The sequence below is a fragment of the Diadema antillarum genome, unplaced genomic scaffold (assembly GCF_040938485.1).
Source record: "Diadema antillarum isolate AM-2024a unplaced genomic scaffold, OU_Dant_1.0 scf00000136, whole genome shotgun sequence".
In the NCBI taxonomy this organism is placed as follows: Eukaryota; Metazoa; Echinodermata; class Echinoidea; order Diadematoida; family Diadematidae; genus Diadema; species Diadema antillarum.
In genome coordinates, this window is record NW_027271025.1 from 1,593,523 (window position 1) to 1,611,145 (window position 17,623).

The 17,623-nt window shown below is 37.0% G+C and overlaps 1 protein-coding gene across 1 annotated transcript in view; it reads right to left on the reverse strand.

The window, feature by feature from the left end:
* The window catches only part of LOC139720998 (contactin-5-like), a 103,002-nt gene that overhangs the window by 59,834 nt on the left and 25,545 nt on the right, over positions 1-17,623 (reverse strand). The window contains exon 5 of the mRNA XM_071632329.1: positions 2,263-2,277. Within this exon, the coding sequence (XP_071488430.1) occupies positions 2,263-2,277 (15 nt within the window). The remainder of the gene's footprint in view (positions 1-2,262; positions 2,278-17,623) is intronic.

Genomic DNA, 17,623 nt, shown 5'->3' on the forward strand with positions numbered 1-17,623 from the left:
CTCCAAGTACAGTAGGTCTACAGGACATCTTGCCAATGTGAGACAGTGTTTTTATATGATTGGTATACTATCTGTACACCAATTTTCATGAGAATACTTTGAGCTATTTTCAAAATGAAGACAAAAGTGGGAATTTCAGCATTTTGTCTTGATCTTTGCCCCCATGGCCCAAGGGTGGTATTCTGAAAATCTTCCAAAGTTTCTTCCTAAGTCAGAAACTTAGGAAGTGCCTAGGAAAGACAGAATTGGTATTCTGAAATTTCTTCCTAGGCACTTCTTAATGCAAATTAGGCCGTCCTTATCCCCGCCCACGTCGTTTCTTAACCCAATACGGAATGCCGTATAATAAGGAACCAACCAATGACAATCGCATGTTACTATGACGGATGGTCAAATACACGTGTGCGCGGCAGGTCCCCTTTGTCACGCTCATGTCGCGCATCAAAGTACATGCGAGCGCAGTGAATGACAAGCGCACCTATCACAATGTCTGCAGCTTGCTATTCTTTACAACGTACTTAGGACAGGGGTGGAGCTTTCCTAAATATCTTCCTAAATTTCTTGCCTAAGTGCATTCTAGAATACCAACTTCTTCCTAAGTCAGCTGAGAAATTTGCATACTCCCGCCCCCTTCCTAAGTTTATTCCTAAGTTAAGGAAAAAACTTAGGAACAGACTTAGGAAGAAACTTAGGAAGATTTTCAGAATACCACTTAGGAAAAAATCCTGACTTGTTAAGAAATTTCTTCCTCGGAAGGATTTCAGAATACCACCCCAAATCTTTCCCTACATAATAATTTACCAGTATGCATTGAGCCATACATCTATGTATGGAGAATATAGTGTGAACTCACCATGATGTAGTATAATTAATATATAATTTTGGCATTTTAACCTGATGTTTGATCTCATGACCTAAAAACCTTCCCAAGAGAATCCTTGTCAGGTAATACATGTATACAGTATGTACTAAATTTCATGAAGATACCAAGAGCAATTTCTGGGATATGGAGAACAAAGTGAAATTTAGCATTTTAATTTGACCTTTGACCCCATATTCTAAAACTTTATACAGAGAATCTTCATCTGGTAATACATACACTAAGTTTCATGAAAAAACCATCAGGCATTGTAGAGACATTGGGGGGGGGGGGGGGGGGAGGCTTGACCTTGACCTATGACCTTTAACCTTGAGCTTGAGTGCCCTAAAGTTGTATAGTCACAGCTTTATCCACTCATACATGTATGTCAAGTTTCACTTAGATGCCTCAAACCTAAGTTACACTGTCCACAAAATTGATTATGAACATCAGACAGACAACCCAAAAACACAATACCTCTGGCTATGCTTTGTGGCAGAGGCATGAAAAGAAAAATGATTTAAAATGACCAACAAGAGAAACATGCAGGTTACTGTCCTTCCATGTTCATGGTTGTTTCCTCTAAAAAGAATTGTCACTCTCAATAACAAAGGATTAAGTCATGTGCTAAATTTGCAACTTTAGTTTCCTGCGTGCATTCCACAACATTCAGATACAATGTACTGCTAAAATACCATTATGCAATAACCTAACTCTAAACTGCTCTCCTGGAAAAGTTTGCAGAACCAGGATGCTTATTCATTTATAATGCATACATGTCCATTTGTCACACCTACTACTCCTCAGATCAATAACATGTGCCAATTAATTTGTAACATTGTTTAACATATGCCTGTGCAGCCTCTCAAATCAAGTCTGTTTATTTTAAGCAAAATACGATTTTGAAATGATTCATAGCAGCTGAACAATGGATTTTGCATGCACACACTTTAAATAGAAAGGTGGATGGACAGAATAGTATCCCTCAGATCATCACAAATAACAGCCTAAACAGTCAAGGGAGCATCTCTTTTATCATTAAATGTGCCATATACAAGTATCTACCTATCACATCGAGAATATAATGTGATATTTTACTGAGTTACATGCCTAATTCATCAAAAGAATATCTGCACATGACTGAAAAAAGAAGTAGAAGGAATGAGATAGAGAGAGAGAGAGAAAAAAAAAAAGCCGACTGCTGCAGAAGCTGACTTGGCCCTTTAGGCTCTGTTCAGGGAGTCCCCCCTCTTTCCTCCTGTTGAGTCACACATTAATACCCCCTCACCACTTCCTGTCTCTCTCAGCCAGGTACAACACTCTCCCTCTATGTCACATGACCACAATACAAAAGGGTCAGGAGACTGAGTGTATGTGCATGAACACATGCCTGCTATGAAGACCTGCCTTCCATTTTCCTTGTCATTCCACATGACCCAACTCTACTGACTGCTTTTGAAATACTTAATCTTCTCTGACTGTATGTCTAGTGCTCAATTAAAAAACTGCAAATCATTTCCAGTTGGTTTATCACTCAATTTCTACTTGGTTTTACACTATCCTTTGCAAAGCCTCTAAACAATTTGGATAAAACATGTAAATGTGTGAGAGGTATATGTAACAAATGACAATTTTTATAAGACAGCTGACAATACATGGAAATCTTAATAGATTTACATCACAGAAGCGACTCTCAGCCTAATTGTAATAGCCCCCTTTCACAAATAAATCCAATCTTCTTCTTCCATATATTCACTGACAAAACTACTACACAATGATCAACATTAATAAATACAGGGATACAATATATAAACAGGGGAAATGGAAAAGAAAAGAGGAAGCTGAAAATAATGAAGGTCAAAATACAGACACTATTCTACAGTTCCACCAAATATTTCAACATTTACCGGTACCACATTCTTGATTCTTCAAACTACAATTGACATTTGGGCCAAGTATTGCACATCAAAATTTTATATTGACCAACATTTTGGTTTGACAACATTAAGGAAATTATCTTTGACCTTCCTCACTGTCTGCTGATGATTTTTGTGAGTGAAATACACTGCAAAAATTAAATTGGCATTGCATTATGAACAAGGAGATAAGTCAAATAATCGGGTTATCCTACAGAAACAGCCCCCTCTGAAATAATGAGACAATTAACTTACAAAGAACTTACTTTACATGGAAATATGTTTTAGTTACATTCAGTAAACTTCAAGAAAAAAATTATGAGTGAACATTCGGGTGAAATCAGATATGAACCAAAGTGAAATTCACTTCAAATATATATGCCAATCATTTACCATGATGTTCTTATGGGATATACACTCAGTAAAAAACAAAACAAAACAAAATAAAAACAAAATAAATGAATAAATAAATTATAAAGAATGTAAACACTTTTCAAAGCTCATATTTCGAAATAGAACATTTGGCTAAATATTGATTTTTTTTTTACTATGTTAAGGGTAATTCAATTGGCCATCAAACAGGTAGGTCACTGACTCTTCATATGCCATGGTGTGGTGTAAACCCCCTGTGTGCCACATTATTCTACTGTAACAACAGCAATGTCAGCCACGGCGATACGGTGCAATTAACTCACTGATAAGAGGCCAAAGCTTTTGAATTTGTAATGGTCATCGAGCACTGTGCGGATGGAAGGACCCAAAAAAAAAAAAAAAAAAATCTATAAAAAGTTCACCTCCTTGTATCTCCCTTATTTTAGCACAAAATCCCTTGAAACTTCACACATATATCTTACATGGATATATCATCCTTCATATGATTTTTAGGTGAAAATGCGACAGGGTTCGGTTTTCGGTCCACAGGGTGGTGAGTGGGCAAGAGAGGAACCCTGCAATGTGCTTCAACTGTTTCAGGCAGTACTGCTTACACTATGGATTTTACATACAAGTGACAGTGATTTCGATTTTTTCTGGACATATCCGTGCGCAAAATGATACAGAAAAGATATTTGGAACACAGTGTGGATATACTACCATAACTCATAACACCGTAGTTTCATTTTGGAGCAATGAAGGAAAATGAGAAAAAATAACTCTTGTTTTGAGACCAAATTTTCTGTTTTGGAAACTTAAGTTTTGATGTTATTTTCACAAGTTTATCCTCAATAAAACCCAACATAACTAACATTGTGAGTTAGAGAATAGTTTCTTCTTCAATTTGCTGTATTATAGATTTAATCATTTGATGGTTTCTGAGGTGAGATACTGCGATTGTCCTGCAACACTTCCCCAGCGGTTTTGCGTACACAAGCTGTCTACTTTACGCAAATGAGGCCTCAAGGTCATATAACCCAGTCCAAAATAAAAAGAGACTTTCTGAAACAGTCTACAAAAAAGCACTCGATTTTGGGAAAAATTTGTTAAAAATTGATCCATCAATGTGCAAAAAATGGCATTTTCTACTGAAAATACTGCTCCCAGGTTCGCCAAAAAGCGCACCTTGGCTGCCCTGCCAGGTTCGCCAAAAAGCGAACCTGGCTGCCAGGTTTGCCAAAAAGCAAACCTGGCTGCCAGGTTCGCCAAAAAGCAAACCTGGCAGCCAGGTTCGCCAAAAAGCGAACCTTGCCGTCGGGTTTGCCAAAAAGCGAACCTGACTGCCGGGTTTGCCAAAAAGCGAACCTGGCCGCCAGGTTCGCCAAAAAGCGAACCTGGCAGCCAGGTTCGCCAAAAAGCGAACCTGGCCGCCAGGTTTGCCAAAAAGCGAACCTGGCAACCAGGTTCGCCAAAAAGCGAACCTTGCCGCCAGGTTCGCCAAAAAGCGAACCTGGCTTGTGAACATCACAAAAGTTGGCTTTGGCGAACCAGGTTCGCCAAAAAGCGAACCTGGCATACATCACAAAATCCTTTTCAAACAAGAGAAAATGTTAGGTGCATTTTGATCTCCAAAAGGCTATTCTAATTGTTTTCATCAGATTTTCCTTCAGTAAATGTGAAATTATCACTCTTGGTTTTGTGTATGAAGAGTTTAGATAAGTGAACAAACATTTGTCAGTGACAATCAATTTTACCTGTGTAATTACTCTGTACTAATCGTTAATTTCAGCCCAGTGGGCCATGTATGTCCGTAACAAAAAAAAAAACATGTTTTTTTTTTTTTTCTTCCGAAACACTCATAAAGAAACTTCTGCTCTGTAATAATTAAGTAGTCAATTATTGTTTAAAAGTGTACATCTGTAACAGACACATATAGTGTGACTGTATGTGAGCTTTACAATTTCATGAGGATTGATTTGTTGATTTTATTTTCTGATGTTTATTTGTGATTTAATTGAAAGGTAGCATGGAACATCTTGATAACTACGATTAAGTTGGAATACTTGTTAATCAAACTAATTAGCAGTGTTTGTTCGTTTGTTTTGTCTGTTTGTTTGTTGTTGTTTTGTAAATTGCATTGCACACATATTCAAAATTTCCGAGAAAGACCCAAAGTATATGGAAATGCTAAATTGTATAGATCTCTCATCTTTTGGCCACGGTGTTTCAGGAGACAGAGAGTAAAACAAAGAGCATTGTTACTGTCTCAGATGAGCATACAACACAAGCAAAACATCTATACATGTAGATCTATATAATTATGGAGCATATCTTGATTAAGATTAAACAAAAAATACCTTTAACTACCCACAATCCATGTGGTTTCAGATGTACACATACCCAGTTCAAGCCAAGTCTTCCTTGATACAAAAGTAGAAGGAAACTATCAATGCAGATAATGATAAAGTGGCTTTTTGTCATGGTAAGGGTATACAACGAAAGTGTGTTCTCAGTGGATGGACAAGATAGTGAGTACTGTAAAAAAAAAAAAAAAAGAGAAAAAAAAAGAGCAGTTTGGAGATACATGACATTCATGTGTAAAATGGGTGGGCAGCTACATCAACCCCACAAACAACCTACTGTATGAGGTAGAAATACTAAGAATCCCACAAAAGATGTGATTACTAAAGGAAATGATATCAACTGAGAGAGAAGTTGGATTCAAAGGCACCCCTATTTGCAAATAGCTGTACCTGTACCAAATGCTCACACAGTCATTAGGCCTACTAGTATATAAGGAGCATAATGTGAGTATCAAAAGTACCATTGAATGCTTTAGAATACAGGAAAGTCCAATTAGACAGGTTTAAGATCTATGATTCCATTGTCAGTCTAGATGAGAAACCTGAAGATGACACGTCAGTGAATGATAAACTTGATGTAAATGTTGGGGATTTAGTGTTTTAGATGAATATCACATGGAAACATTTCCTGGTGAGGTTCTTTAAATAGGGGCACTAAGGGCAGGAATCTCAGGATCAATGTCAAGCATCCTGCAAGTGGTCACCAAATCACCAGATCAAATATTTTCCTTTAAAAAAAAAACAAAAAAAAAAACACCAAAAAAACAAAAAACACTGCCAGAAAAATCACACTACAAACAGTTGATGGCAATCGTGGTCAGTTTACACGTAGCTGGAGTCTGGGACTCGCATTCAGACTCTTTGCTCTGCAAATTATGTCCTTCATCCATTAAAGTCTCAATCATTCCATGTTACACTATTTTTAATACCCCCAAAAAAGTGAAATTATTACTTCAATTTTAACCATACAAACCAGTATAATTTTGTTTTTAACATGCTGAGATATAAAACATTTTTGGAATACTCACAATTCATAGAGCAAGGGACACCATGATGTGTTTTCAAAATCCACATTTTCAAAATCCACATTAAGATTATTATTCTGGTGATCATGATAGTTTACTGTCAATTTGTTTTTATGTACAAATGTATCTATTTTTTTTTAATTTCAAAACTTTGATCAGGTATAGAGTCTACAATTCAGATATGTTTGAAAGGATTTTGTTTGAAATGCCTGCAAAATATAGTAGGCCTACACCATCAATTTTCATGTGTGGCGCAAACCATTTCTGCACTGCTTTGTGTGTACTGCATACATGAGCAATGGATCCCTAGATAGTTTTATGGTGGCATTAATTAAATCTGATTCCAATATTAAATTAATTTCTTTTCTACAAATTAATATTCTAGACAATAATGTGTTTGTCAAAATGAAATAAGCTACAACATGACCAACTGACAAGCTAATTTACCATGAAAGGATATTTCTTTGGATAATGTAATCATCCTGTTGCTCAGTGAAGCATGAACTGTATACAAGGTGATGATTTGGGGAAGGTTTTTGCAGATTTCAGTAAAAAAATGCGATTGTCATCTCAAATTATTAAGATTAAGACCGTACAGCATGAGAAGTCACTGAATTCTGGTAAAGGGATCTTAAAATAAATCCATCAAAATAATAAAATTAATAACGATTTCAAAACGTACGTCTGTAACGGAAATTTTGTACATCCGTAAAATACTGTACGTCCGTAACACAAAAAGGGTGCAATTAATTGCTAATTTAAAAAAAATAATTCTTCATTTCTGCACTTTTGGGTTGTTTAACATCTAATTGAAATGAAAAGAATGAATTTGCTGGAAAGTACCCCACAATTCACAGAGTTTTCCACTTTACATTCCAATGTCAGAAATTTCAACTCATATCAAGGTCAAAGTATTGATCATATTGAATATAATTTTGTGATCACTTTACCTTCGAGATGGATGTTAGAAATTAAAAGTATCAAATCTTGTGAATGAAATCAAGTCTAGTTGTTAGAGCTTTTTAAAGTGTATGAAATGTACGTTTGTAATTATGGAATTGCCCGTAAAAGACAATGAAAACAAGAGAGAAAGAGATAGATGGCGTTTCTCAGCTCAAACACAAACTTTGATGCACTACAGATTGAAAAGTAGTGACATTACTTCAAATTTTTTTTAATGTATCAACAGAAAATATACTTCTGCTGATCTTTTGAAGCCTGATACGCAATTTTACCGCTGTGATGTTTCTCCTTAAAATGAAGAAAATGAAAGGAAGGTAGGATTCCCTCCATAGGCTCACGTGTTATGAAGCTTGCGGTTTCATTACTAAAATGACCGCTGTTGGGCTCCATGTGAGGCCCCATGGCGTACTACATCCATTTTTGTGCGAAATCGCGAGAGTATACACCCTCTTAGCCTAGCTATGTATACTATTTGCTATGAGTTAATAAACGCAACTTTTCTGGAAGACGTTTATCACAGGGCTTTGGAAACGACTTTTGATAGCGGGTATTCATGGAAAGCCTTTTTGTAATTCGCGGAAAGATGATAATCGCAGCCTTTAGGCCTATGCTTCTCCTATATTTTCTATATCACACCTGAGAACTGGATTGTATTCGGCTATTGATAGATAGCCCTGCTTGTGGTGTGTGGGTGAGTGTGTGAACATACATACATGTAATTATCCATACATGGCCTTGCATATGCAAAGTTTGTATGTGCTAGGCTTTGCATTATGCGTAACAAGTTTGAATATTTTGCACACTACACAGCATGCACATGAAGTGGAATATTATCATTTAATGCAATTTACGTGTAATGGTAAAGCAAGAACTGTAACTATTTTATACCGGTACACAATCAATGCAATATTTTGCAACAACATTCCCGCATGCATATTGATCAGAAGAAAGCTATATAAAGTTATAGGGCCAGTACCAGGTATCGCAGGTATCGCACAAACATTTAATACGTACAGTCCAAATAACGTCATTGACAAACACAAGTAAGTCAAATGCTCACAACTCAAAAAAGGGTATAGTTCTGGACACTCAATCGAAATGTTTATGCACAGCTCCTAATCATTGCATGATCACCATCCAGTGCACTACTGGCCTCATCCTGTGAAGTGAACAGTTTACAAGAGAATATTGGATAGACTTACAGTTGTACAAACTACTATGAAATCCGTTTAACAATATTTGTGAGTCAGGACACCGCTCTCTTATCACAGTCGTCATCTTATGGCGAGTGCTCTTCTTCAAATGGCCATGTTCACGATGATCAACATATACATGCTGGTTTCAGAGGATTTATATTGTGGGGATAGAAAGTGTGGAATGATGTCTGGCCTATGTCCATCAGTGCAGGGGTCAGAAAAGGTCAAGACCTAGCCAACTGCCAAATCCACAGAGGGTTCAGTGAGTGGAATGTGATAATTCAGACACACTAGCACAGTGCCTGCACTACATTGTAGCTGTACAGTTCTCATTGCAGTGTGTCTGCAAACCAAGGCCATAGACAATGTTTTGGTGGGACAAAGCCACTTGTATGAAATATATTAAACTAACAATCCCACCTCATCCCTGCTCGTGGATATACAGTTCTGTATCATACACTTGAACATTAAAGGGGATGGCTAGTAAATGTTCAGTGGGAATCAGTGGGAATGCTGGGGGATGATCAAGGATTGCAACAATCACCCCTCAGCATTCCCACTGATTCCCACTGATCAGTTTGGTAAGAGTAGCCATCCCCTGTAAGTATGCATTTCAGTTAATTGAAACAGGTTTGTTTAGTATTTGTTAGTTCATGTGTTTGCTTGTTTTGGTGATCATGGCGATCATGGAAATTTATTCACATCATGAAACACAACTGAAACATGTTTATTTTTTGTGGGCTTGTTTTTGGAGATGGCCTGTGTTCATGGATATTTGACAGAACTACATAATCATACCCAATTTAAGGATAACTGTGAAGATAAAGGCAATTTTGATTTTGATATTTTACATAGAGATAAACATGGTTTTGCTATTGTCCTGTCACAAATATAACTTTAATTCCCAGTAATTGGCCCCTTTTAAACCTGGTTAAACCCACTTGTGATGTTACTCTATTCCAAATATATCAGGATACTCTTTTGCATTTATGCATATGTCAGTGTGCTTTCACTGAATAGGCATTGGGTGCAGTGCGGCTTGCTATGGCGAAATTAGTAGTCCCAGAATACTGTATGGTGTCTTCAAGGAGACAAATTGAAAACAGCATCCATATCCATTATCGGCCTACAATAAACATATGCCTTGTATCAAGACATTGTTTGGGCAATATGCTTTTGGTGAAAAATGATTTAAATATTTCAAAAAATAATGGTTTGGGTAACTAACAGGAGAATAAATTGGAACTATGAGAATGGTGCAAATTGTACACTACTAGGGTACAAAATGAGTGCTGAATTCACAAATATTATGAAGGCATTAGCATATAAAATGGGGATCCCAATTGTTTAAACAATGCAGCAAAGATGTGTCATGTCCAAGATCCAATTCGTATTGGAATTAATGAATGACTAATAACTGTTCTGGAGATACATTTAATGTTTTTACCCTCAGGCTGACCTAAAAATCATGATTCAAAGTGGACGGAGGGGCTAATATTCATTATAGACATTGCTTCTGAAAGCTTTGTTTACAAGAGGAGATTCCTACAGTACGTGTTGGCCTATACTTATTCGTAATCTGCATTTTCTGACATCAGTCTTAACTTTTTTGTGTGTGCGTGTGTTTCTTTTACTTTCACCATTCTGCTTTCCTAAGTTGTGTGTTTGTACTCCTTATAGCGTCTCCGTTTGTTGCAACTTCAATTTTTCTTAATACTGAAATTTAATAGCATTGACTTGATTCTTTGTTATTATTTGATAGTTAACAAGAATTTGAACATTTACACTACAGTGTAAAAAAAAAATCATAGTAAATGAAAAGCTGTTCCTGGTTTTTATTTTCGGGCGATGAGCTTCCAATCTGTGTGGATGTAGCTCTTTCTTTTTCTTTCCTTGCTGCCTATCTTAGCTTATTCATCATTTTCTTTGTCCATTCCTATCTCATCTTAGGTTGATTCTGATTTCAGTTCGATGAAGCAATTTGGAGACTGAAGTTGTTTTTTTTTTTGTACAAAATAGTCATCAATGGTACCATTTAGTGGAATTGTTCAAAAAAACAGATAAACACACCAATTTTCTATCTTACTGACAAGAGTTCATTTTTCTTTTCATATCTTCGGGGTAAGGCAATGTCTGCACGGAGTTATACACCTTGAGCTATACCTTGTTAATCTTTATCCTTTTCCCTATGATATGTCATTCTGTCTCATTATGTTTTATATTATCTTGTCATATTTTCCCACTGTTCCTCCCCTTATGTTATGTACAGTATTGTTTTATTTCATCTCATCTTCCATCTTTCCTCCCCTTTTATCCTCTGTCAATCATCATTTTCCCTTTTTATGATTCCATCATCTTCTCTTCTTATGCTTTGTTAAGTGTTATTTCTCTCTGTATATCAATTTGAATGGTTTTCATTCCGTGATATGGACTCTTTTCGATGAGTCCCCTTGAAGACACGCGTATAAAGCTTTTATGGGCTAATTTTGCCCCAGCTAGCCACACCGCACCTGTGATCTGATTGTTTAGCAAAAGCCTGTTTGGAATACGAGAAGTACCGTACAGAGGTTACACTCTAGAAAGATATGTTCATACAGGGTGGGTCGTGGCTCAAAAAAAAAAAAAAAAAAGGCCTAACCAGTTTCCCATGGTCAGTTTCTGCAATATTTGTTATCAGTAATTTAGATGCGCCATTTTCTAAGAAAAACGATACCAAGAATGATCGTCAATTTTGGTCGAGTAGTTTTTGTTTTATGCTACAAATCATACTGTGGAAGGAAGCCCCACCGCCATGCTTATCTACCGATGAACGCCACGGTGGGGCTGAATTCACGAGTAGGTTTAGGCCTATAAAGCAGGCGAGTCGCCGTAGTATTAGTACAGACATGCAGTGGTGGTGGGGCTATCGTGAAATAGGCCCCACCGCAGTGCGCGGGCACCGTACCCGTGTGTTTATAGCAAGCAAGGGTAGGTCCTATGGTTTAGGGTTAGGTAGGGTTGTATTTATGGTTAAATTGGCCGTAAAATTAGTTAAGGGACATATTAGGAAGTCATTTTTGCCGCATTCACGAGTATTGACTATGGAAGGCAGCCCCACCGCCGTGCTTACCTACCGATGAACGCCACACGATGGGGCTGAATTCACGAGTATTTAAACAGGCGAGTCGCCGTAGTATTAGTACAGACACGCAGTGGTGGGGCCTATTTCACGAGTTTGCCGAAAATAATGAATATCCAAGCGTACCACAGTTGTAATCTGTATTATTGGCAGTATTAAATCCGATACAATTCATTAAATATTCTTTTGTCTAAAGGCTTAGCCAATGGCAATAGTGCAGCGCCTGCTATGCGCTCGCTAGCTCGCTCCCCTGCCAGCGCTAGCCGCCGGCCGGCTGTCGCTGCGCTGCGCTAGCATAGCCTTGCTAGCTCGCTGGCTATCAACCAGACAATCAATATCGACGACTCCGTTCTTAGATGTCATCACAATTTAGAAGTGATAGTGCCAATTCAAGTATAGAAAGTTTTCCAAAACCGAGGAAATTGCATCCATTATGTTAACAAATGTAGAACAAAATTCAGAACAGTAAAAAACCCCGCACGACCATGGAATTACTTAGAATTTAACATTTAATATTATTAAATCATTAAGAAAAAAGATGTCTAAACCATTTTATTAGGTCTTTAATGTCAGGCCTTGTTTGATATTTTGTATCAAATTATAATGCATGTAGTGTTTTGTTCTTGTTTGTATGTCATGTGTTTTCTTCAATAAAAACATTGAAAAAAAAAAGAAAAAAAGTTTTACTCATCAGACTGCAATCACATACCCTTTCTTGGGTGGCCGGAAGCAGCATACTTTGCATTCGATGACCTGACCTTACCCAGAGACTCCAACCCCAAGCACCTTCTGATCTGGAGATTCTCCCGCCCGAAACCCCTAACAGATGGGAGACTCCAAGTTGATGTGTGCGAAGCGCGAAGTTCCTAGGGTTTTAGATGTTCTCTGGTGCTATCTAAGGCTTATTTTTTCAACATACGATAGCAATAAGTAAGAAATCCTTTCCACCGGGAGACACAGAGCCAGGGCGGGAGAAATCAAATCTCAATCGGGAGAACGGGAGATTTTGCGAAAATGGGCTTTCAGCGGGAGATCTCCAGTTGAAAACGGGAGGGTATGGAGTCTCTGCTTACCCAACCCTTTGTATATTAGGCCATGTTATTCACGAAAAGTAGGTAACACGACCACCTGACACGAATATGATCACCTAATGAAACAATGTAAAGCCTTATAATTGAGGTTTGTTGAAGTCAAGGGTAAATCAAGAAAATATTGATTTCAATTTTAGGGCATAACAATATCACAATGCCAAAACAGTTTAGAACTCTGCTATTAAAGGAAAAAGGGGTAACTGAAAAAATTTAAGCAACTAAAGTATGGAACCTGTTAACAATATTCTTAATCGGGGGTCCTAAGTCAAAACTTGTTATCCGTGACATTAACTACCACATTTCTGTGACAAATTTGTTCTGCGCCAATCCAATCATGTAAGGATTTCATTACAACAGCTATAATTGCAATTTGGCACTCATAACAAGTTTCATGAAAAGGGCCCTGGACACTATAATTTCTAAATGCAGGAAGTTGTATGTTCACAATGAGTGCAGAGATGCCAAGTTAAAAAAACTTTTATGAGTGAGATTTTTATGACTCGGCGTCTTGGCGCTCATGCGCATGCGCACGCGAACGAGGAGGGTGTCCCACTCCCATGGTAGGGAGCTTTTTTAAATTATTAGCTCTTAATGATGCGATCTGGTGCATACTTTAGTGACTATTTTTTACTAATTTTGAAAGGCAAAAGGGAAATATACCTTCAATTGCAACTATCACTTTAATCCTTTGAGCTATGCTCCTTATTTTTGGCCCAAATTGCAGACTTCACCAGATGCGTGAGAAAAATGGGTGCCATGCGTGAGATCGTGAGACAGACCCTAAATGCTCGAGTCTCACGCAGAATGCGTGAGACTTGGTACATGTAGCTCTGTGAGTGTCCAGTGTATGCTGTATTGTGGGGAAAGTATTTTAACTTTTGCCCCTGTACAGTTCAGGGGTCAAAAAGAATGTCACCTTGATAAGACTTGGCCAAAACATTCACCAGACTCATGGTCAGGGGAGAGTAAAGTAACATTAGCCCACTGTATCTGCACTTTGCTGTGTGCACCATACACTCTGTGTGCCACCAAGTTTGGGTGTCTTAAAGGGACCCTTAACTTTTGTAAATACATTCATTCTGGCATAGGCCTGTACAAACATTATTGTTCTGTCACCACAGCCAGATTAGTGAGATCCCTAGGGCTTACAATTAATCAATTACATGGCAGTATAGCTAAATTGGATGAAAAGGATGAGGACCTCATATTTTTGTTTTGTTTTTTATTGTTCCATATTCCACATTTCAACAAATACATAAAACATAAACATCACAATACAAAAGCCTGGATGAATTGTCACGTACAGCTTATAAGACAATAAAACATGTGAAATATGAGGAATCTACATAGAAGCATTGCTTGTAGGGTGTAGATTCCCAGATGCGGATGTGAGATTATTTCTTACTTGGGTATGTAATTAAAGGAATGACAGTTTCTGAATTGGAGAAATAAAAACGCCAAAAAGTAAAAAGAAAAAGAAAAAAGAAAACAATGAAAACAATGTCCGCGGCACAGACTTCTTGATTGTTGCGTGATCACCCGAGCGAGGTACAAGTCAGATGCAGTGTACAATAGCAGAGATACCAAATGTGTACAAAGGAAGTTCAGGAGATAATACAGAAATCACGAGCGAGGCACATGTTACATAATCGATTATGTCAGTAATGTGAAGTATGAACAGAGAATATCGAGGAGGATTGAAGAATAGCTATAGATATGAATTCAGAAAAACTAGTTTAAGTTTATGTTTAAATGAATAAAGAGACTGAGATTGGATTATTTCTCTATCCAACTCATTCCAAAATTTAGGTCCTGTAGTGGTTATTGTTTTTAAAGCAGATACGGTTCTTACAGGAGAAAGATGAAAAGAATCTTTTTGTCTAGTAGGATAAGAATGAACTTCAGTATTTTTGACAAACATCGAAGAAAACACATCAGGGAGACCACCTGAGTTTAATTGATACATAAATGACCCGATATTAAAATGATATAAATCCTGGATCTTAAGTGTTCTACTGGAAAAGAACAAGACATTAGTGTGTTCGAAAAATGTGGCGAAGTTAATTATCCGTATAACTCTTTTCTGTATCAATAATAAAGAATTAAGTCTATTGGAAAGCAGTTTCCCCATGCCAGGATTCCATAACCTATATAAGGCAAAAATAGAGTAGAATACAATGAATGCAGAACATGTTTAGGAAAAAACTGTTTTAACTTTAATATACATAACACCTACATTTCTTGATAATAATTTACGCAAAGAATCAACATGAACTTTCCATGTCAACTTACAATCAATATAGAGACCAAGGAATTTTATATATTCCACCTGGTTCAATTCTACGTCGTTTACAACCAACTTACCCGGCAAAATATTGATTATATTGCTAAAAACCATAAATTTTGTCTTGGTCAAATTCAATGACAATTTATTAGCCTGAATCCACTTAGATACTGATTTTAATTCAGTATTTACGGTATTCAGTAAAACATGAGGGTTTCGATTTGAATAAAAAATACTGGTGTCATCGGCAAAAAGAAGAAAATAGAGCAGAGAGGACGAACTGCGAAAGTCATTCATATAAAGAATAAACAATAAAGGACCTAAAAGGGATCCTTGCGGTACCCCACAAGTTATAGGCTGTGAACTGGACACATGGCCATTCAAACTAACAAATTGAGTTCTTCCAGTGAGGTAACTTCTAAACCACTCCAAGGCCCTCCCACGAATCCCATAGTGTTGTAATTTGTATAATAATATTTCATGGTTGATTGTGTCAAAGGCCTTGGAGTAGTCAAGAAAGATACCTACTGTATGACACTTGCCATCGATCGCTTTGATAATTTTCTCTATCATGAGTAAAATAGCATGAATTGTGGAATGCTTTTTACGAAATCCAAATTGATTTTCATCTATTACATTACAGTCATTTAAGAATCGGAATACACGTGTGTACACAATCTTTTCAAGTAATTTAGAAAAAGAGGTTAATAACGATATTGGTTGATAATTTCCCAGTTCGTCCTCTCGGCCCTTTTTATATATCGGGATAACTTTAGTGATTTTCATCCTAGTAGGCACTATACCGTTCAGCAATGACAAATTAAATATACATTGTACTGTATGGGCGAGAGGTACAACAATCTCATGTATAACATATTTCAGAAGATAATTAGAAATTCCATCATAACCAGTACTTTTTTTGGCTTTAAGATTATTTACAATGTCAACAATTTCGGATTCTAATACAGGCATAAAAAACAAAGATTGATTATTGCGATGACTTAAATACGTAGAAAAAGGTATATCCGTTTCCGGAATAACATCAGCTAAATTAGATCCAACCTTCACAAAATATGAATTAAACGCTTCAGAGATTTCATTATCATCTCTTAACTCGATGTCAAGGTGACTTGACTTGACTCACCTTGATATGACTCATATCAAGGTGACTTAAAAAAAAAAACAGCTTTCTATAAAATAATACCAGACGTTCTAGACATAAAAAAAGAAAAAAAAATCATGGGTACATCCCATCATCTTTGCACTTTTCGTTTGAATAATTCTTAACACAAACGCAAAACACACACACACACACACACACACACACAACACAAAAACTTTAAAGAAATTGAAAACACTTGGATCGATGTATAGGACTGCCTCTCCACCTGAAAACTTCATAAATAACTTTTTTTAAAAAGGTGCCCATTTGCATAAATTGAGATTCTATTCCCCTCGGGATGGATGCTACCTGCCAAGTTTGGTGAACTACGTTGTATCAGTCATGGGGTTTTCAAGAAGAAATTGAAAGTACAAAATTAACGCATGACGCACATCACACACCGGACAAAGAGCACACGCAATAACTCAATTGAGCCTTCAGCTCAGGTGAGCTATAAAAAGGATGTCAAAAAGTACAGATTATGAATATCAAGTATGGGTTTCCTCCTGTTATCAATGTCTGCAGATGCAATGTAGCCCCTCTGTTCACTTTGAGTAATGATTTTCATATGTCAATGTGAAGGTAATTGATCTCCATAGCAAATGTATGAGTCTGTATGTTGCTTGAACAAGGATCCCAATTTCATTTGTGATCTTATAGTCCTCATCAAATGCTAATGAATTTTCATTCATTAATTGAATACTTATCTTAATGCACTAGTATACTTTTGCACCATTCCTTTTGAATTTCTGATTTCTCCTGTTTACGTAATACCTCGCTCATTATTCTTTGAACGGATGAATTAAATCATCTACTACCAAAAACATAGGCCTTCAGGGTACTGCCAAAGCAGTGTTATTGCTGTGTAGGCCTACATGCCATAAGATCGTTGCACTACCATTAATGGATGCTGTTTCAATATGCTTTCTTGAAGACACCATACAGCTTTTTTGTATGCTCCAAGCAAGCTGCATCACTGATCTTATAAGAGATCAGTTGCCGCACCATGAATGACACACCCACGGCCCAACTGTTAAGCTTAAGTTATATATACGCCTGAACAAAAGAGTATCCTGATATTTGTATGTCTATATACGTAAGAAGTGGGTTTTTAGAGGCAGCTTCTAGGACAGTAAAGAAACCATGCAGCTCACTATAATTCTTATTAAGCTTCTAGCATTCACATGTAAATTATCAAAATCATCTAAATTGCCTTAACCTCACAATCAACATAAAACTGGGTATGTTACTGTGGAGTTCTGTCAAATTTCCAT